This window comes from Corvus hawaiiensis, chromosome 6 (genome assembly GCF_020740725.1).
Source record: "Corvus hawaiiensis isolate bCorHaw1 chromosome 6, bCorHaw1.pri.cur, whole genome shotgun sequence".
Classification (NCBI taxonomy): domain Eukaryota; kingdom Metazoa; phylum Chordata; class Aves; order Passeriformes; family Corvidae; genus Corvus; species Corvus hawaiiensis.
This window is the reverse complement of record NC_063218.1, coordinates 16,733,706-16,756,260: the sequence shown is the minus strand read 5'-3', so window position 1 is coordinate 16,756,260 and position 22,555 is coordinate 16,733,706. Positions and strand designations below refer to the sequence as shown.

The 22,555-nt window shown below is 37.6% G+C and overlaps 1 protein-coding gene across 15 annotated transcripts in view; it reads left to right on the top strand.

Moving 5' to 3' along the window:
• DGLUCY (D-glutamate cyclase) overlaps nucleotides 1-19,169 on the top strand; it is a 48,070-nt gene extending 28,901 nt beyond the window's left edge. For 12 of the 15 annotated variants that reach the window (XM_048306241.1, XM_048306235.1, XM_048306242.1 and 9 more), the window contains 8 exons: nucleotides 648-770; nucleotides 2,979-3,170; nucleotides 5,161-5,421; nucleotides 5,902-6,001; nucleotides 7,621-7,769; nucleotides 12,548-12,667; nucleotides 13,444-13,595; nucleotides 16,051-18,149. In XM_048306241.1, the coding sequence (XP_048162198.1) occupies nucleotides 648-770; nucleotides 2,979-3,170; nucleotides 5,161-5,421; nucleotides 5,902-6,001; nucleotides 7,621-7,769; nucleotides 12,548-12,667; nucleotides 13,444-13,595; nucleotides 16,051-16,278 (1,325 nt within the window). In that variant the 3' untranslated portion in view covers nucleotides 16,279-18,149. The other 3 variants (XM_048306248.1, XM_048306250.1, XM_048306249.1) reach the window with 3 other exon arrangements.
• The last annotated feature ends 3,386 nt before the right edge of the window (nucleotides 19,170-22,555 follow it).

The window sequence follows — 22,555 nt, the reverse complement described above, 5'->3', positions numbered from 1 at the left end:
TTACTAAAGAGTAAATTATTATATATACAAATTACATAAATTAATTCTAGAAAAGATAGTGGTACATTTAAACACCTGAAGAATTTAAAACCAAGGGAGGATAGTGAGTGCTTAGAATGACCCAGATTATTACAAGTAGGTGTTAGAATAAAATAAAAGACAATTTAGTGAAAGGCAGCTAAGAGTGAGATGTATTTATCTAAGGCAGAGAGGAAAAGAGAGATTGATCATTTTTCTAGCTAAAGACTGTAAGAAGTTAAAGCAGTAGAAAATGTGTTCTAGAAAGAACTCATTTTGCATTGCAATCATTCATTCTTGTTTGCCAGTGCTACGAATATAATTCTTCTGTTTATCCAGAGGATTTATATTATCTTGGAAGCTCAGCATAAATGTCTAGCTTGTATTTTGTTGCAGAAATAAGGTAAATACATTTTTATTGGTGTTGTCAAGTACAAAAAGGGAAATCAAGTCAGCTCAGGCTCTGAGAATATGCCCTCAAAGGCAAACTAAATGTTCCACTTCAGGCAGACTTGACACTCTTGCACTCAAGTCAGTGTCATTGAATGATGTTTGGGGTCCACCCCCCAGCTTTGCAGTATTACTGCTTAATTAGAATCACTCATGATTTAATTTTTGATCAATTCCAGGTCTGCTGGGAATACAAGATCTTTCTAAACCAGATTATGGAGATCCAGTTCACCTTCACCCTGGTGATATTCCAGTGTTTTGGGCCTGTGGAGTAACAGGAGTAGAAGCAATTATCAACTGCAGTATGTGCTGCTTGGAGACTTTTTTAAAATTATCTTTCAGTCTCTTTTCTCTCTCTCTTTTTTATTTTGCTTTTTTAAAAGCAGACTGGATGAGTTGGCCGATTAGCAGGCTTGATTTTAGGGTAAGATAAAAAACACCCCAACCAAACAACAACAAAGACTTTGACAGGACAGTTTTTGTTGTGAAATACAGCTCTACTTTAAAGAAAATTCCTGCTGAAATTTCACCACTTTTGAGTGAGTATTTTAAAGGTTTAAATCTACAGCTCTGGCAACATCAAAACATCTTTTTAAGCATTGTAAAAAACAAGAGGTTTAAAGGCATTCATTTTTAAGCTTCTTTCTTTTGAAATATTATTTTGTACTACATTAAAGCAATAGCAAAGGAAAAAGAAAAAAAAAAAGAGAAAAAAATAAAGAGAAGCCAAAAATCATTCCAAAATGTTGTCAAGAGCTAGCAAATTGATTGACATGGAAAAGAGTTCTTAAGTATCTCATGGAGAATGTTGAGCTTTTAGTTTTTTCCAAAATTAAGTAAATGTGACACACTTTACATAAATGAAACTTTCTCCTCTGCACAGAGTGTTTCTGCACTGTGTGCAGTGATTTATGGAGGCATGAGCACAAAGAGCAAGAAAATGCAACAAAACCATAGTAACAGTATTATACACTTCTCTAAGTCACTAGAGTGGAATGAAATACTGTATTTTCATTCTTACTGAAAAAGAAGCTTAACAATCGTAGGCAGTATAACTGGGAGAGCCTTGGGAGGCCATCTGCTTTGTCCTTCTCTCCTTGCAGGATCTTCATGGTTTCTTACAGATGTTTGTCTGAACTTCTCTCAACACCTGCTCTAAATATGTTCAGCTTTAAGAGAAGAGACTTCTTTTTCTTTCTTACATACAATCTCTTTTCTCCAGTCCCAAATCCATGCTGAAAATCCTGCTCTTTCCTGTATTCTTCAGCAAACCTATTTATCTTCCTCATGCATCCTTGTTGTAAGGAAAAGAGAGAAAAAAATTGCAAATGTCTCTCCAATCTGTTGCCCAAAGTGACTGTCTATCCTGCCCTTGCCTGGAACTGACTTTCACTCATGTTTATTTCTCCATTTTCTATATTATAACCAGTTGTCATTAGTGCCTTCCAGGAAATTTTTGACAGTTTTTATTTTGCTGTGCTACTTTCTCAGCTAGGTAGTTAAAAGTCTGCCATACCGTCAGTACCCATACTTTACATGAATCTGCTAGCTTGTCACAAAAAATTGTCTGCTCACAGGGTTCGATGAGGTCTAGTAAACCTTAACAACCATGTTCCCCAAGTGCTTTAAATTGCTAGCCATAGAGTCCCAACAGATCCAGCTCAAACCAAGCACATATATACTTAGTAAAGAAATATCTTTATTTTCACCCTCCCAATCAAGTGAAGATTTGCTTGTTTAAGTATACCAGTTGAGATTTGCCTAACAATGTACCAATTTTGCCAAATCAAGTATTACCTAGATCCAGACTTCTGGAATCAGTATAAAGACAGGAAATATTTTCAGCTTAGGGAGCTACTATGCTGTCAGGTATAAAGTAGCTTATTTTTCTCCGGGGTTTTAGAGGCTACTTGTATTTCCTTTGCTAAGGCTTACTGGTCCCCTTTTGTCATGACTCTTTGCCACTTTACAGTGGTTGTGGTTTAGGGGAGAAAATTGGAAGGGTAAAAGCTGGAAAATGCATGGGTTGAGATAAAGACAGTTTCCTAGGGAAAGCAAAAGCCATGCATTCAAAGAGAGCAAAACAGGGAATTAATTCACTGCTTCCCATGGGCAGGCAGGTGTTCAGCCATCTCCAGGGCAGCAGGGCCCTGTCACATGTAATGGTGACTTGGGAAGATAAACGCCATCATGACAGACCTTTTGGGAGGGCACCAGAGTTCTGTTCTTAGGTTGCCTCAAGTTTAGACCAAAGAGAACATTGTGGAAAAAACTCAACTACCCATGTGAGCTTTTTAAAAGTGAAAACATTTTCAGATGTACAGGCATATATTTCTTTCTCAAAGTGTATTAATTACTGCAGTGTAAATTTAAAATATAACCTATTTTTGTAAGTGTCATCAGGCAGGGACTCTGTTGTTATATGAAGTAGCTTTTCAAAATTTTATCATCCTGATAATTCATTATGTTGCAATAATAACATTTAACTGAAGCTTTTTCATTCATTTTAGGTGCTCCATTAGCTTTTACTCATTCTCCTGGCTGCATGTTCATTACCGACCTGAAGAATGACAATGTCAGATCCTTAGGAGGAGTCCCACAGGTCCACTGCATCTCTCAAGATCCTCTGCATTTCAGTATTGTGTCAGCAGAAGCAGCACAGAAGATAAAGACTCTGGAGACTCTAATTGGAATAGATCCAGGTATAAACAAAAACTGTCTCCCTTTAATGCATTCGTTGTGGGGTAGATACCACCTAACCTGCCTTTTTACATATTTAAAATTCAAGAACACAGTAAGAATCTAAAGGTGGTTTTACGAATTCTTTGTGGAATGCAGTGAGTTTATATAACTAGGTCTTATATTTTCTGTTAGTGTAGTTAATATCAGAGTCTGGCCAAAACCATTCATCTGATCTTGATGACTATATGCTCTCGAACATCACAGGAGCACTGATGTTTACAGCAGACTGGAGAGTCCCCAGGGAATAAGAACTGTTACAGAATAAAGCTGAAATTGGTATGTAAAGTACAGGGTACCTCAGCTTGCTGGTAACAGCTACATGGGTGTTCACTGTAGAGTAAATAGCACATTTCTTTACATATATTCATGACTACTGTGCTCTTACTAGAAAATTCTAGTAGTTGCATGTGTTTTTCAAACACTGCTCTCTGATGGGTGGAATTATCTTAATTTCTGCTGACATATCTATCAGTGACCATGTCACCACAGAAGGTAGTGGCTGGTTGTGTAGGTAGGGCTGCCTGTGTGTACAAGGAAGAGAGGGAAGCAAAGGCAAACTGAGTAGTGCAACCATTCCTAAAATACACACTGAGTTAGTCCCCTCTGGCTACTGTAAAGTCTGAGCTCAGTGTGCCATAAATTTTCTGAAATCCTCTGTAGGCAGTAGTGGAAAACAGCTTACGCCCAGCACTCCCAATCTCCGGGTTTGGGCTGTGTGCATACATTTGGGTCTGTTTATTTTTGCTCACAAGGCCTCTCCTTTCCCACTCTCTGGAGTTGGCTTGGCACAGTGCCACGCTCTGCAGAAATACGGGACCTAACTTAAGAGTTAGCTCATTTTATTGCTAAAGGAGAGTACAGTACTTTGTCTCAGTCAGTATACCCCTCTTCTCAGAGACTTATATTCTGCTTATGCTAAGTTTTGTTCTGAACTTTTTTATCTATCCATTATCTGTGTATTGCCTGTGTGTTATTTAGGAGGAACAGAGGGATAAATGCCAAAGGGGAAACTGAGGACAAAAAGAGGAAAATGTGGGGATGAGGGGAGCGAGAAGGATGAAGATGTGAGGAGATTGGAAAACAACAGTGAAGACTTATCTCTATGAGCCCATCATGCTGGTATTCATGGTTTTCTTGAGTGCTAGCAAATCGAAAGAACTGAGCTGTGAACTTTTTTCCAAGTGACAGGGAAGGGACATGGGATAGGAAGTGTTTGAGCAATGAAAGCCATACACAGAAAACAGTGTTGCCTATTTAGGGACTGACCCATGAGAAGAGACTTCTGTTAATATTCACCTGTTTCTCAAGGTGTGATAACATGGTTCTCTACTACATGAAGTGTTACAAGAACTTCTAGTAGTCACCTGGATACCACTGTATTCATTGAGTTTAAAAAGTCCCCAGGTAACTTACAATGTCTCTGAAGCCTCACTTCTGAGGTTAATCATTTCATTAAGTGACATTTATTTGGGAATTAGCTCTTCCCGAAGTGGATGGAGTTAAATAGAGACAAAGGAGCAGCTTACACATCTGAAGTCTGCATTATAACTAAGGTGTGGGATGCTTGAGTTGCAGTCTAGCTTCAGTAGCTAAACCTGGTCTAGCAAGACTGTCAAAGGAAAGCAGAGGGCTAAAGGAAAGGAAACAATATGCAATAAGCTCTCAGAAAAAGCTATTTGCACTCATACCTAGAAATGCTAGTTATAATAATTTTCAGAATTGGACATTCTTAACCTGGAAGAACAGCCCATTATCTTCATTACTGATATCCTACATCTTCTTAGGTTTCCTGAGGAAATTACCCCAATTCCTGCCTTGACCAGAAGTTTTTCCTCTCTTTTTTTTTAAACCCATTTTATGTCACTAAAGTATGTACTTTCACCCAGAGGGAACTTGGCCAGGAGAGTGATACCCAGAAGTGTACCGCTCTCTTTAAAACCACTTGTCTAGGAGAGCGGGGCGTGGTGCACCTGCGGCGCCGGGGTGAGCTGCTGCGGGCCTGCCTGGCACTGTCCCACGCTGGCTCCGTGCTGATAACCACGGGATTTCCCACCCACTGCGCCCACGAGCCGCCCGAGGAGAACGACGGCCCCCCGGGAGCCCTTGCCATCGCAGCCATGCTGCAGGCCTTGGAGAAGCAGGTTGCCATAGTTACAGATCAGCGAGCCATGGATCTGAATAAAAAGATTATAGAAGAAGCTGTTCAACTAGGTAAGAGACACGATTTTTTTCAGTTTTTATCTTTCTAATTTGAGCCAAGGTTTGCTTCAGTTTTAATCTGTCACTTAGTACAGGAGTTTTTTTCCCCAGAGAATGAATCAGAATTCATCCTCTAAGCTCTGCTCAGCATTGCTACGATGACATTTTGTTAAACCTAGCTGGCATCAAGTTCATGTGTACATATCTGGGTACTGATTCTGGATGAGTTGCTTGGGATAAATTCTGGATGTCTGCTCTTATTCTTGTAGACCTGTTTTCTACCTCAAGGTCCTGTTTAATAGCATTTACATTGAAACAAGTTTAAATTAAAATAAAAATACAGGGAGCTCATCAAGAATTGTATAAAGTTCTTGATTTTAATTCTTACTGTTCTAGCAATTTTGCTTTCTTTTTTTTTTTAAATTCACTCAAACACACATCAAACAAAAGGAAAAGTATTTAGTATCTGAATTTCATTTTGCTTTCCTTTAGGAATCCTGAAGAAACCCATCCCTCTACTGAGTTATCAAAGGCAAAATGCTGATTCAGCTTTAATGTTTTTGTGTGAGAATGGGAATCCTGGAAGACCTAGGTACGTATTCCGTTTCTGAGAATGGGTCACACCTCTACTGTGCAAAACTATAATAAAAATAAGGACCATGGTCTGAGAAGGCACAATGGCTACAAGTAAATCCTTAAGACTTGGAATGAGCAGAACAAACTTCGAACCCAAACACTGTTATTGGACCACACACAGAGTACAGAATTCCACATTATTCTGCAATTATGCACTTCTGGGGTACAAAAAGGAAACAATTCTTCATATATCAATAGCTCTTTTCCTTCAAAAAACTGCTAGAAGTTTTTCAGCTGTTATTCTGGAAATATATATACACACACTATATATTATTTTACCAATTTTTAAATCAGTGAGAAGATCAAAAAGTATTATATCAAAATCAGTGAAAGAGCTAAGAAAAGAGCTGTGGAGTGTGTTCATTTTCTAGAGCTTTAGCTCTAGTATGACAACTGGGGAATATGACCTGACTTAATAGTCTTGTGTGTTTGTAGTGGTGTGATTAGGGTTAATGCACTGGAGAATTTGCTGTTTGCTCATTTCATGACTTAGCAGGCAACTTAAATTTCCTTGAAGTAGGCATACATTACTCATTTTTATTCATCTTTCCTCATAAAGTATTTTAATGTAGTTGCCTTCAGTTTGTATTCTTTAATAAAAAGGTCTTTCACCCTGGTATTTGCTTCATTAGCTTATTCAATTCCCATTTCTTTCCACAGCTTAGTGTGTACTGTAATAGTATGCATGATACTGTTTTCATTTTTTGTGTATTGTTTTAAAAATGTCTTTTATAGCTATGCTTAATAAAAGTACAGGCAGATTCTATTTAAATTGGTCCCTTAGTCCCAAAAAGCTGAAGTAATTTTTTAGGTAGACAACTAACCTGCTGAAGGTCTCTAGAATCACTGTAGATAGCCACCCACAAGAACATTAAGTAATTCAGCAGAATTAGTAATCTCTTGACAGTAAAATTGGAGAAACAGAAGCAAAATAACTTAATTCTAACATACAGTGGCAGAACTGAGTACTAAAGTTCCACTTAAAATGTAGGAGAGCCGCAGCACATCTGCCTGCTTTCATAACCAACAAAATAGCCATACACTTAAAAAATAAATCCCCCAAATCTAAAGACCCAAACCCACACATTGCCTAACTAGAAACAGTTGAATATTTGTCAAGCAATGTACTTTAAGCAGAAAATATATTTGCACTAACACGGATTTAGATGATCATTAGTTTTCCACTTTTTTGTTTTCTTTGAATACACTCGCAGAGTGCAAGTGTATTAATATTTTACAAGATACCACCTGCTTTAATGTGGAACAGAGGCAGGCCAGATGGCTGACCCAAACGATTGCTGGCTAGGAGGATTGCATGAACTTCTCCATTTCTTGATAGCAAATGTGGTTTGGGGGAGCTGCACTAAAGCTATTAAAAAAAAAACTGAGCTAACCTTTGAAAAAAAAACCCACAGAGAACTACATTCAGAAATAACAAAACAGTATCCAAGTTCTACCTTGAATCCCAAATGGTCAAGAAGTAGAACCAAGCACAAGCAGCCAACAGAAGAATTTTTCATGTGAAAATCACAGCTTTGACTTTTCCCCTCTGTTTTTTCATTCACCTCTAACCAGATTTGATCACCTGATAGCAATAGAGCGTGCTGGGATGGCTGCTGATGGCAATTATTACAATGCCAGGAAAGTTAACATTAAACATCTTGTGGATCCCATAGATGAACTATTTTTAGCTGCACAAACCATTCCAGGGGTCACAACAACAGGTAAGTGTGAGTTTGTGTGACTTCTCAGAAGCAAGAGAAGCACAAAACAGGACCTCTTAGTGGTAGTGAAGGGGAGCAGGAGGCAGGTGCTGAGTAGCTGCTTTCAGGCTACAGCCATTTGTTGGTTGAATTTGAAGAGACCATTGCTGGAGAAAAATGGCAAGTTTCTATTATAGGATTCTCACAGTCAAAAAAAAAAAAAAAGTTGATTTCGAAGTTATTTAAGGGAAAAAAAGCAAGGCCAGGTGTATTACCTGTACATAAGTGTATGTACATACACTCTAAGTGGAGTTTTTAATAGTGAATCCATTCTGTATTTTATGTGTTAAAGGCAGCATAGAAAGTAAATGGTTATTGGATGGTAACATTCCTTATTAAAGTATTGGGTTTATGATTGTTACACCTAAGTTAAATCAGCAATCTGGATAGAATCTTTGTTTATATTGTCTTTAGCAGTACATCCCTTTAAGCAGGAATTACATACTTGCATCTATTATAATAGTGCCTTCTCTAACAAAATATATGTGTACAGTAAGAATCCTTAAAGGAATGCCTTGTCCTTCCCACCAAAACAACATTGCCCTTTGCTAGTCCCTCTAACGAGAATGCTTTTGTCAGCATGCTGCTCCTCTCTTTAGGCAATAAACCTTTTTTTCTTGAAAACTTATTCGTATCTGGTTTTGAAAAAATATGCCATAGACCATTGTACAACATTCTTGTACAATCAAATGCTTCCTGCTACCATGTGTGGCCCAAATGAGAGGTTTGGAGATATATAATCCCTATAAATATTAAAATTAAATTGGAAATAAGTACCCAGGCCAGACTGCCACATCAGAACATGTCTGCTAATTTAGCTTTTTTTCTTCTTATAGTGCTGTGGACTTGCTTCTAAGTGTTACCAAAAGTATGGGAACTTTGGCTTCTCAGTTTTGTTGTTTTTCAAATGTTTCCACAGAATTTAGAGAGCTTCTGCAGAGTTAATTCATGGTCTGATTTCACTGTATTGATATCATTTAAAAGCTGTGCAGCAGAGGACTTCACTGATTTTTTTTATTATTGTAAAATTTGCAATACTTTGTATTTAGATTTAATTCAGTTTTTTTCCTATTCATAAGAAGTACCTTCCAACATTCAAAAGGAAGTACTCTAGATGGCACTGTCTTGGCAATCTCAACAGAGGACAAAGATCGACTGATTAAGTATAGGAGAAGCTCTGTTTTGTAAAGATGTCTGGCAAAATGCCTCAGAGCTTTATCTGCTGCTGTTAGTTTCAACTCTTGTCCCTGATTTTAGGTTGTTGATACAAGAACTTGATCTCTCCAGCTACTTACATAACATCACAACCTGATTCCTTTAGTAAAAATACCCTAATCTCTTCAAATATCTCCCTCAGCAGCTCAAGGTATATTATTCATTTGCTGGAGTTAGGAATGTTCTGCCAGCTGAGAATTTGAATCTATTCAGCAGAATGTAGTTTGTTTCAAACATTCTCTGAATATTCAAATATTCTACAAATTGCAATTAATAAAAAATACCACAGGCTTGTGAAAAAGAAGAAAAGCAGTTATTCAGATTCACTATGTCTCAGTGCTGTGAACTTTCTCTAAAGAGATATCTGCATAGAAAATAGTTTAACAAGTCGGAGGCTTCAAAGGACAATGAAGGAATCTGCTCTCATCTCCCATGGCATTTGTGTATGTGGGTATTCTGCTCTGGGGAACTAATTGAGTATCTATAGAAAAAAACTGTAATTGTTTCTTGCACTGTCTGTTACCTAGTTAACATTTCTTGTTTTGCTTATCACACTAATTTTTTGTATCTGTTTTTTGTAATTGGGCAGCAATTTCTTGGGTTGGCTGTTGGGTTTTTCAATGCGTTTCTGCAAAGCTTAGTTTAACTTAGCCACTGGGCTGTGGCCTTTGTGTCTTGTCCCATTACTGATAGCAGTGTATTGCTACTGATGAGGATCAATTTTTTTCTGGTGGGGCTATCTTCAACTTTCTATATGGTCAGTAGGAATTTGGAGGCATATGACTGGTTCCAAAATAAATGCAAACATTGTACATCATTAGGGTGGAGTACTCGAATAGCCTTATGGGCTAGAATACTAGAAAGATCAAGTTTTCAGCCTACAGAAGTTCTTTATACAGTATGCTCCGTGGCAAGAACCACTGTGTCAGTAGGTGGAGAGGGGAAATGTTAGAGCATTTGTTACATGCTGATTAATTGCTGTCAAGTTCCATTTAAAACAAGATCTGTGTTTTTAAAAAAATCTGATCCTGTAGTTTGACCACAGACAAAGCATGAGCAATGCTTACAATTGTATGGGTACTGACATCCTAAAAACTCAGGGAGTAAGGAGCAGCCTTGAGGAATTCACAGAGTAAGAAAACATGAAAGGCTGAGTTTGGAAGGGACTAATTTTCCACATAAGACTGAAATGAAAGATTAAGAGATGTACTGGAACCACATATGACTTTTTTCAGCTGTCATACAATTGACATAGCTATATGCTATTTATGTAGGAGCTGATTAAAAGCTTTCCAAAGTACTGCATGAAAAAATGGGGTCACACATTTCCCTTTCATAAAGATTTTTAGCACAGAAGACTGGCATCTCCTGCATATTTCATGAATGTAGTTTCAGAAAACAATGTAGTCAGTGGGAACGTGCATGGAAGATCCAGCAGAACTATTTTTCCTTTGGCTGGAAAGCAATTGGGCCTTTAGAAGAGGATTTATCTTGCCTATTTTCAGACATCTATATTTGAGATGTCTGCCTTGGGGTGAGATGAACTGAATGTGTGAAGGGAGTGTTTCTTTCTGCTGACTTTAAAAGCAGTGTAACTGACTGGCTCATGTGTGGATGGCTGTGTTTGCACAGGTGAATTTCACTCTGGAGATCTACAGTAAAACAGATCTCTGGCAATGTGTGGAGGAAGAAGAAAACAGATGGGACAGGAGACTTTTTCAGTGGGGTGTTCTTTTCCTCCCAGTGTCACACAAATGGGATACATCCACAGCAGTAGATCTCCTAATTGTGCTGCCATCCTGGTGACAGGACTCCCACAAAGACAAGAAAAGCAAAGCAGGACTGATAGAAAAAGCCCTGAGCAGTGGATATCTTTCAGTTAAAGAAACTGTTGGTTATCTTCATGGGACAAGAAATTCATCTTAGCCTTTTTAAAGAATATTAGGAGCAAAAATTTTAATTTTGAGTATAAGAAAAATCAGATTCTTACAAAGCAGAACTTCCATATTTATATATGAGGATAGAAGCACCAGGATTGAATCAATACCTGTTTGAAAAGTACCACCAATGAACAGATTTTTGAAAGCACCATTAACTCCCAATGGTGAAATAAATGTGAGCAGATTATTAAAGATAAAAAAAAGTAGCTGTTCCATGGCAAATCCTTTTACGTAAGCTATGTGTCACTCAGTTATGCCCCACTTGACTGGATAGACTTAAGGAATCAAATAAAAAATTGCTGCTGAGAAATAACTTTCCATTTCCCTTAAAGAAGAAATTTGCTACAGACACATGAGATATTTATGCAGTAACTAAAAGTGTTAAATTTACCAGTTTTCAGGGCTGAAGTGTAAATTATAAATATTGTAATTTCTCTCCTGTAACACATGCTATGCATTAGAGCACAGTCATATTTCAAATTCAAATCTGATACATTGCAGCGAGGACTTGGAGCTCTTCACTGTTCTGTTTCACAGACATTGTCTAGGATTTTTCTGTAAAATCTTCAAATTGAAGACAATGCCATTCAGACTAACAGATGAAAGAGAAATTTTAGTTTCCAACTAAATAGATAAAATTTTTTAGTATGTTTTTAATATATTGATGAGAGATTAGAGGTGCTATCCAGCTTTTATGTAAACTGCTAGTTTATATGTTACCTTCATCTCCAGGTCTCTAAATGACATCTGACAACTTTATGTCCTAAATATAGGGTTGCCCAGAATTTTTCTGAAATTACACAGATCCCACTACTTTCACTAAAATCACTAAGACAAATACACAGTATTTCTATTTGTGCAACAAAAATCAATGCCCCACATCCAGTACATAAGAGCACTTTAAAAAATAAAGACTAGCTGTCGTTTTGGTAAATGACTATGGAAAATGAAAACAGTAATAGTACACAGGGCTGGGCTCTTTGGGTACTGTGGCACATTAGTGATCTGTATCAAACAGATGGGCAGTGCAGTCAGGCCTACTTCTGCCCAAATCCTTATGTATATTTTTGCTTGTCTTTCTGCAATAGTTACTATTTCTATTCTGGTTTTTTTTGATTAAAGCTTGTAACAAGCCAAAGTTTTCTATGCTTGCTGTATTATAGAATTGCCAGCTAATTTCTCAGGTTTATTTTGGTTTAATTTTCTATCTTCTCTCTCTTGATGTACTTGTGATAATGCAGTACATAGAACACTCATGTAAGACCTTCCATAAGCAAAGTTTATTGTCTTAATTCTGTCTGCAGTTCACAACCACTTGATAGTTTTGATCTCTTTTGTATGCACACAATGTACAGTGTACATTGCTTGTATAAACCTAGAGGCTGGCATGTAATAGATGATGCTTTCAGCTATTTCATTCACAGTCTTCTGTTTTTAGGCAGTGTGGATGAAAAAGGATAAACCATCTCATATGGAGCTGTGGACTGTCACAGCAACTGTGGGGAAGACACTGGATGCCTTCTAGAGGGATTGTCATTTATATGCTGTGTTCATACTCATTTTGTCTTCTTCTCTTTTATAAAGGTGTTGGAGATGGAGGAAATGAATTAGGAATGGGCAAAGTAAAAGATGCTGTAAAGAAGCACATAAAAAATGGAGATGTTATAGCTTGTGATGTTGAAGCTGATTTTACTGTTGTAGCTGGTAAGGGATTTTTGGTGGGGTGGGAGAGTAGCTGGTGTTTGAGAATAGAACTGACAAGGAAACATTTGTCTTTTCCCTGGCAAACGAATCTATCTCAGTATTATGTACATTTTCTGAAGAGTTAAGGACCTGTTGCTTCAGAAGAACTGACTGAAAATTGAGAATGTTCAATGAACAAAGTGTATTTAATTGGAAATAGGGCAAATCCTGAGTATTCTTGAAAAATCACACATTGTATAAAATCACAGAACCATAGAATCCATCCAAAAATGGCTTGGGTTTGAATGAACCTTGAAGATCATCCAGTTCCTACTCCTCCTGCCATGGGCAGGAAACCTTTCACTAGACCAGGTTACTCAATAACAAAAATCCATAAGGAAGACTGCAGAAGTGATCTGTGTGGGAATTAAAATGTCTGTGCACATACAAATTTTCAGTATAATTGATAAACTTCTGTGAGTGTGCTCGTATCAGGCATAAATTAGTCATATTGCTCCTTTACAAAGAGATAAGTTCTTTCAATAATCACTCAAGGACAAATGTACATTCTTAATATTCAACTGAAGTTGAATGTTACAGTTAAAATTCTCTTATACACCAGCATGAAATAAAATTCACAGTGAGAGAGAGGTGTTTAGCAAGGACCAACTTGTGAACTGGATGGTCCGTATTGTTCTTGGGCTCAGATTTCTCTGTTCCTAACCCAGGTGTCTCTGACACACTCTGGACACTAAGCAGCCAATTTTTGCAGTCTGGTTTCAGTGTCACTTTTGCAGGGGTCTCTAACTGGGGTGGCTATGCCATTGCCTGTGCTCTGTCTGTGCTGCGCTCCTGTGAGATCCATGACCGCTACCTGCGCAGAGCCGTCGGCTTTCCACGGGCACCGAGCCAGAGGCTCTGGCTGCCAGCACTTCCGTCCGTCACCAAGGTAATTCCTGTGCACGAGGGGTTGAGTCTTGCTCATGACACATAGGCCACCAGCTGCTGAATCCTGCCTAGTCCAGTTCAATACCTTACCTTCACAAGGTTTAAAAGACAGGTGTCTGCTAAGGAAGGCAGGAGCCTCCTTGGAATGGAAAATGTAACCCCCTTCCCTCCATATTACTATAATTTTGAAATTAAGGGGCTTTCAGGCAATTATATGAGAAATAGGAATAACAGTTCTTTACTAGTGTATATATAACAAGGCAATAATACAGAAATACTGGCTTAACCTGACAGAGTCAGGATATGACCTGACACCCTGCTGGGCAGGGTGGTGGTAGCAGTCCCATGAAGGGGTGGCTGAAGCCCTCTTTGAAGTGATAGATGTTGTTCTGTTGAAGCAGTGATCCTGTAGAAGGGTCTGGTCTTCCTCTGAAGGTCCAGTGGTGGTTATGTAGCTCTTGTCCTCTGGGAATCCAGTAGGTAAGGGCTCATTGTGGTGTTCCACACCTCAGATTATATCCAGGTAGGAATGCTTGGTTCCTCCCCCTGGGTGGAGCATCTCACAATGGGATGATGTAATTCTATGAGTCATGCAGTGAGGCTGGATGGCCCATTAACAGAAGATATCTCCTGGAGGGAGTTGACAGGGATGTGTCATGGCAGAGATAAAGAACTCTATCCCACCTGGTTTTAAGAGCTGGTGATAGAATACATACTTTTGGTTACATCTTACATTGTAACCTAAGACACAAGGTCTTCAGGGACTTTTGGGGATTCCTTGTGAAGAAGCAGCCACACTGTACTTAGACTGTTCCACAAAGGATCCAAAACAGGTTGCAAATAAAAATCCTTCAATATGAATGTGTTCATGTCTTCTAACTTCAAGCAGAAGACAGTGCTACAATTTTATGGGCAATCCAAGAAATCCCTGTATCGAGATACAGTGATTAAAATTCCCTGTTTGCTTCCTTAGCATCATTCATGATTTTATAACTCTCTGTTTTAGTGTCCTTTAGATGTCTGCTTCCAAAATCAAGTCACAGTTCTTATGCAGTAGCCACTCCATACTTCTGATCTTTGTACCGTACTTCTGATCTTTCCACCTTTCTGGAACCTTTCTACAATTAGTTTTGAATGTTTCTAAATTAAAGTTGGAGAAAAACTTGTACATGAATATTTTTAAATGTGTTTTGACTAATGCAGCTCTGTACAGTGTGATATTCTGGGAATGCAAAGGTTTCAGACTGAGAAAAAGTAAAATAACTGAGAGGGGTGAGAAATGACTGTGATCTGTGCTCATCCTGCTAAGCACGTGCCTCTATTTTTAACTTGGCAGTGGTTAAAAAAAATCTGTCTATATATACACACACACACACACACAGACACACACTCTTAATGATTAAATAAGGTTTGTTCCACGTATTTGCAATAACTTAGGAACTTCAAAATTCGGCTTTATTGGCTGAGTGCCTCTATAGAGATTTGGACAAAAGCATTAAGTTTGTGACCTCCAAGAATGCTAAGCAAAATGCAATCCATCTACCATAGAAACTGTCCAAAACAAAGAAGCTTTTCTCCTGAGATGACAGCACATTCTGCATGAAATTCCAACAAAGCACCTTTTAAGTATTTTAGAGTAGATCTCACCATTTTTTTTTAGTTCTTGCTATCTTAGTTTTTTATCCAGAGGTCGTAAAACTGAAACTGATACCAACACTTGGCACAGCCATATAGTTTAACAAAGCTTATATGGCCCTTTTTAGCACAGTCTTTTCATAAAATAGATTAATTACTTTTCAGTTTTCAATGTTTTTTCCAGTGGCATCTACTGGTTTTTGACCTTTAAATTAATGCATCCTAAAATTACTATGATCAAAATTCCTGGTAATGAGATAGTGTAATTAAATGTCATACTGTGTACAGGAAAACCTTCTTGTTTTTGTTTTACTAAGCTATACAGCTGGGAATATTAATGAGCCAATAATGGGCTACTGAAAGTGCAATACAAAAATCTATTGAGATAAAATTAATGGAAACAGTTTTCTGGAGGAGAGAAAATGACTAAATGTCAGACAAGAAAATATTATATCTTTAATTATAAATCACACAACAGTGAACAATGCAGAAGATTGAATACATTAGTATTCACATACTCCATTAGTATAAAAAAATCAGACCATTTATGTTTATATGGCTACTTTCTGCAAAATTCATCTTCATTTAATGGTATAATAATTGCCCTAGTGAGATAAAGAGCAACACCACACAGATCCATCTTGGTGTTTATAGTTGTATTTGTAATTGAAAAGAGGACATTTGAAGGAGTGCCTAAGCAGCAGACAGCTGTCTTATCATGTGCTTTATTTTTGTTCAAAAAATGTCACTTCCATGAATGCTGTAGGTCATAATTACTAAGTGAAGACTTCCCCTGAAACACCAACATTATTTCCCTGCAGGCTCTTGTTCAAGCAGTGTCAGGGCTGCGCTGCCAAACCCCAGAACTGTGGAGCTCTACCTTCCCACTGAACAGCAAACTCAGATTGTTCTGTGCTCATGGATCAGCCTTTACACACATCTTAGCGACAGATGCTGCAAAGCATTTGTTCCGTGGCGAGAACTGCAGGAGCAAGAAACAATTGGACCTAAACAATCATTGCTTACCTTTACCTTTGCTTACCTACTAATTTGATTATGGTATTGGCTTGGCTTTTCAGATGTTTGTAGTATTGTTATATCAAAGTGACTGTAATGAAATTAATTCATTCATACTTATCCAAATGTAGCTAATGCTAAACATCTTACGGTCAACTCTGCATTTCATTGCATCTCACAATCAGGTTAATATATCAATCATTTGTTCTTTTACTGAACTCTTCATTAATGGCAGCGTATTAACTGTATCGTTTGGGGTTTTTTTTAATGATGACCTCTAAGAATATGAACTATATTATAAATATATGAAGGTGTGATGTATTTTTAGTATGCTTTATTACCTTTGCCATTCATAAGGAAGTTGTTCCCGTGAATAAAGCACAAACTAACAAGGTATTTTTCTATTTTTCTGATTATTTTTTCTGGTTACTCCACTCCCAACATAATGATTTACTAAAGAGAGAACTGTGGTCAAATTGCAGCACTGTACAGCTAAGGAAGCGTGCTGTACATTGTATTTGCTTATTACAAATGGAAACAGTAGCATTTGATGACAAACTATGGTTTATCAGGCATAGTTATGTAGCATTAAGCAAGCAAACTTTTTTACCTCATATAAGCAGATCAGAGAGCTCTAATATGTAAATACATAGCAGAAACCATTCATTTTAGAGATTACATTTTGTGTATCCAATTTGGGCATCTCTTTTGCGACACAGGAGATCTCCTTTGTCCTTAAGCATTTAGATACACTCAGTGCTAAGAGAAACCTCTGTAGTGCAGAAAGATCAGTTGTATATTTGCATTCATATATATGAACATTCATATGATATAAACTGATGTATATTTATAATTTTATAAATTACAAAGTAGCAAATTTCATGCTACTAATGTATCCTGATTATTTCCTTACATAGATGCATCACTGCTGACACCGTGTAACTATGCATATTTCTCCTTTAGTAGAAAACCAGACCCTCATTTAATTTTGTTGCAGCTAAGAACTAGGATGTTTTACCAGGAAATAAAAGACAGATCTTTAGAAAGTGCATTCAGAAAGCAAGTTACAAAATTAAACTGAATTGGTCATACAGGGCATGCTTTGCTTCATTCAGAAATGATTACATTTTGACCATGTACTCTATTATGTAAAATACAACCATATTGTGTCTAAATTCAGATCTACAGCTCCTGTATTCTTTGTGGTTTAGAAGTGTTCCTGGAAAAAGTCCTAACATTTGATAAGAGTAGATATTTTAACGTTATAATTTTTTTTTCATGATTCATTTGTGTCCAGGAGATAAAGAACTTTGCTGGAGTTTATTGTGTGGTAATGTCAAACAAGAAGTGTTAAAACCTAGAGAACTCTTTGTCAAGGACACTGGTAGGACTGTTCCAGTAGCAATTTCCATGCAAGTGGAAATGGCATGGTAGACAAAGACCAGAAAAGGCATTCCTAGCAAAGAAAGGGAGGAAAAGATAGGTAGGTGAGTGTTTCAAGGTCTTACATAACTTATCACCGGGTTGGCGTAGGGGAAGCTAGGATTTTTGTTTTCTTGGATTTTTATTAATAAAATTCAAGAAATAAATTCTCAGTATAGTAAATGCTAAAAAAATAGAAAGAGTTTTACTGTGTACATTTCATAACAAATGAAAAGCAGAGCCGTTGATGGCAGACATGCGTCCACTTGAAACCAGATCTTCAAATATCACTGTTCCCTGTGGTTTTTTCAGAGCTCATTTTATTCCATCTTTTCATCCCACAATGCTAACTGGCCCATAGCTCACAAAAAAGCATTTTGTTCCCTCTGTGTACTTTTACAGCTGAACTTGGAACATGCTTTGTTATCTGCTTATATTAGTTAAGCAAGAAAATAACTAGTTCTAAACAAAGTTTATGCTATTTCAGACCATGCCAAGGAAGCACAATTTCTGAGGTTGTTTTGTCTCCACTTCTTCCCTAAGCAACCAAAATTCTCATAAAATCAGTAAGAAAAAGGGAAGAGAGGGCCAAAGGCACGGAGAGATCAGAGAAGCTGCAGAAAAGTGAGTGTGCAGCCCATCCAGGTGCTCTCTATAACCTTTTCTCCTGGTGCATCCTCTTTCCCTTCTGTTCTTTTCTTTAAAAATGCAGCTGCAGCCAGCTGGATGCAGCTGCCACAGATGGATTTTTGAGATACTTTGGGTGGAGGTTCCTCTGATTCTGATTTTTGCAATATAGGAACTTGAAACCAGGCAAAAAATGATAGATGTTTCTGAATTGACACTAATGTTCTGTTTGAGGGAGTGTGGAGAACAATAATATTCAGTAATTAAATAGCAGTCAAGGGTATAAACCATCTGACACTCCCTGAGCTCCAGATGCTAAACATATTCTTTGGGACGAGATAGTACTTGCAAGTTGATGGCAAAATAAATATGGAGGATATGGTCAGTCTCTCCCAGAATTAAAATAAAGATCTTGATGACTGCTCTTGTCTGATTCAGAATTTTAATTATACTCCGTTTCTTTGTTTTTTAAGGAAGAAAAGCTTCTGAAAACACTTGTGCAGCTCGGGGTCCGCAGTGGCAAAACTGCCAGTCTAGAGATGGAAGTGGACGGGCTGCCCTTCTACAACACCCATTCGCTTATGATTGAAAAGCTGCTGCAAGAAGCACAGCAGTGACTGCCCCTAATGATTTCTGCATCAAGAGTTGCTCCGATGTCATTTTCTTATTCTTGAGGCTCTCACAAGGTGTAAAAGACCAAAAAAAAGATGATTTTTCATCTCTGGTGTCTGGACCACACACAGCCTTTCATTGTTATCCTTACAACATCTCTGTGCCACAAGAAGAGGGTATCATCACCATGACTTGGTCTACTTTTCTTTTCTGTAATTTTAAAATGGAGAATGAATATTAAATGATTTATGATAAGAGGTGATCTGGCTTTTACAAAGAAACCATGCAATTACAATGAGATATTATTGCACTGCTGTTCTTGTTTCACTGACCTCATAACTGTAACAGGAAGTAACTCTCGTAACAACTTGGGTTTAAAAATACTTGCGGTGAGGAAAACAGCTACAGTAGAGAGGGGAGATTCGAAACAAAACTGCAGTTTTGAAATAGTGAAAGCTCCACTTTCTGTAGCCCCTCTGTCTTCTTATGGTGGGGGATAGTTTGTGGAAATGTGAGGAGATAAGGAGAAAATTTCAACTGAGCTAATGAAAATAAGGGCAGCATTGCAGACCTTCCATGTAAAGGGTAGGCTGTGCCATTGACCTCCATTGTATCAGTAGTTTGCCTTTTATGTATTTTGCCCCTTTCTGGGTAATAGAGAAAAATTGTAGACATTTCAGAGCATCCTGTCGTTAAAAAGAATAGAAATATATAAATAATGATTAAAATTAATTATTAGAAATAAAAGTATGATTAGAAATGAATAAACATTTGCATTCAGTATGAAATAACATTATGTAAATAAACATTGACATGAATTCCTGTTATAGAAATTCAGCTCCTGACAAGACCGCGTGAAGTAACATTAAATTCTGTTCCATAGAATTTCTAACAATGAAGCAGTACACAACAAATGGTTGTGAATTGTGCCCAACTTTTGTCATTTAAAGCTGTGATTTTTACCTTAACTCCAGATGAGTGTCAGCACTGAAGTTCCGCTGGCTGTCAGCCCTCACAGCAGAGAGGGGAGGGTAGCTTTGACACTTCACCTCTAGAGCACTGGAGCTTTACCTGTCATAAAATGGAAGTTGCCTTTAGTTGGAGTTCCAGCAGCCAGCAACACTTTGTATCTCTTTTCCTTCCTGGCAGGTGAGTTTTATTTTCCTTCTTCGATGCAAGACAACTTTTTCAGAATGAGAAAAATAATTTCATACCACAAACACCAGCATATTTTGAATATTAATCTCCTGAAGTCCCTGAGCACATAAAGCCTTTAAAGACATAAAAGAGTTGAACACATGACAGAAAGAAATCTTAAAGCCAGCTAGACATTCAGGTTCACCGAAGATCCCAATGTTTATTTTACAGATTGATCATTTTTTTAGATTTATCTCAAACCTTCTGAAAAGATGTTCTGGAAAAGTATCTTTGAAGTTTCACAATTAGAAAACATCTCCTTTAGAAGTCTCCAAACTCTCCAAACTATAAGTATTAAGTAAAATATTTCATATGAATGCTTGAACTTTTTGCCAAAGCCAGTAACCCTGTAGGATGGCATATGTTCACTGCTGCACAGAATTCACAGAATGAAATTGGCATCATTTTAAAAGAAGCAGCTGCTTTTATTCTCTGTGTGCTACTGACATACTACACTAACAGGTGCAATGTATATTACTCTTTCCAAGCACTAACTTTTGTCAAAAAAAGGTTTTGCTCTTGGTTCCCCCAAAATACAAGTCTTAACAGTCAGATTTCATTGAGAAATACAAAATTTAATAATTTATTTCTCTTTTTCTCTAGTGCATGCTTTTAAAATCCCTTCTCGTGTGCAGTCCCAAGCACTGTATTTACTGCAATAGCAGGTGTAGCATGTCTCTAGCAACCTTAGCAGGACTCTTGAGTGAGTTTTGACTGAGATGGAAGGAAAACTCTGAATGGGAGTTACCTTCCTGCTGTATTGGTTACAGTTCTGCAGCCTGAGGTGAACAGTTACAATACAGAAAGAATTGATAAAATGTCAGCTTCAAGAAAAAAAAAGAGGAAAAAGAAGAAGAAATCCCTCCCTTCTGTTGAGGGTTAGCAGGTTAAGTGCTGAGAACTGTAGCAGAATGCTGGGCTGTGTTACACAAGTTTCCATCTGATTTTCAACTGCAGCAGCTGACCAAAGCTGACCACATCAAAGCACCAATTCAAATAAGCCTTAATCCCTCAGATGACAACTCCATATAGTACAGCATGCTCTGCATTCCAGTTGTCTAATTTAAACAACATGGGTAACTGTAAAGAAGCAACGCATAAACATGACAACAAATATTTAATCCTAGAACAAACCATGTGTGTGTCTTGCAGTCTGACAGGTCATGGGGGTCCAAGGAGTTGGTGCTTAACAATGTACAGGCTCAGCACTCCAGCAGTCCCTGCCTTATGACCCCCTTGGAACACACAGCAGATGAGATGAAAGATTAGGAGAAAATAAAGCTAAACAGTGCTAATAGTCAGGAGAAAAAAATGCAGTTGTAATTAATCCAGCTGAGTGGTCAAAGTATAAAGAAATGTAAAATAATTAAACAAATCAAATGTTAACCTAAGCAAACCTAATCCCCTCTTGGGATTGGAGACATGAATCCTTTCTGCTAGAGGAGGGAGGAGAAGATCTGTAGTCTCACAAATAGAAAATAACTATCTTTTAGCCAAAGCTAAAAGATAGTTATTTCAAACATAGAGTGAAAAAATGTAAAAAGAAAATTATAAAAACATTCTTTATTAAACATATCCACTAATTATGTCCAATATTGCACTCTCAAGGTGGTTTCCAGAAAACTGTTAGTATATATTCCTTTTGGAATCTGATGACAAGCAAGGCTGTGTTACAATGACATACTTCAGATAGCATGAGTAGACATCTGTCTAGACAATCTTTTGACTTAAAAGCAAACCAAAGAAACAAAACTGATTATACTGCTGGAAGTTATCAGTTCCAGGGTGCAGAGAGGTGTTTCAAAGAAGATCTGAAGCCAGAGAATTGAAAGGACAAGGCAATATTAATGGTGTAACAGCTACAGATACAAGAAGGTGTGATGAGCAGATCACTAAGAAGAATCATACAGGATTCATTACTGTAACAAAAAAACCCTAGAAAACCTAGAGAGGAGGTGGTGGTAGAAACAATACTATAGAGTACAACTCCCACATCTTTAAAAGCCACTATTCTCCACTTACTCCTGTATTTTGTTGCTGTCTAAACCAGGACACTGATCATTCATACATCATATTTCTGATACTGTATTTACTGAACCATGACCGAACCCTAACCTATATTATCTGTGGGCAAGAACAGAGTTTATACAGAATTCATTCAACAGTTTCCCTGACAAATGAATTGTTATATAATTGCCTGCATGGTCTGTGCTGCACAAAATACACAAATTGCAAAGGACACAATCAAAACTGTAGCAAGGTGTAGTAGAATTTAGATGTAAATAAATGAATACAGTGACTCAGAGAAGCACATGGGATCAAAGTGCCTCACACACTACCAACCTTCTGTTCTCTTCCAAGTCAACACACCAAGTTACTGACACTTGACACACCATCGGAGCCCAGAGTCTCATAGTTCTGGAAGTCTCTAGGAGCCTTATGATGAGGTTT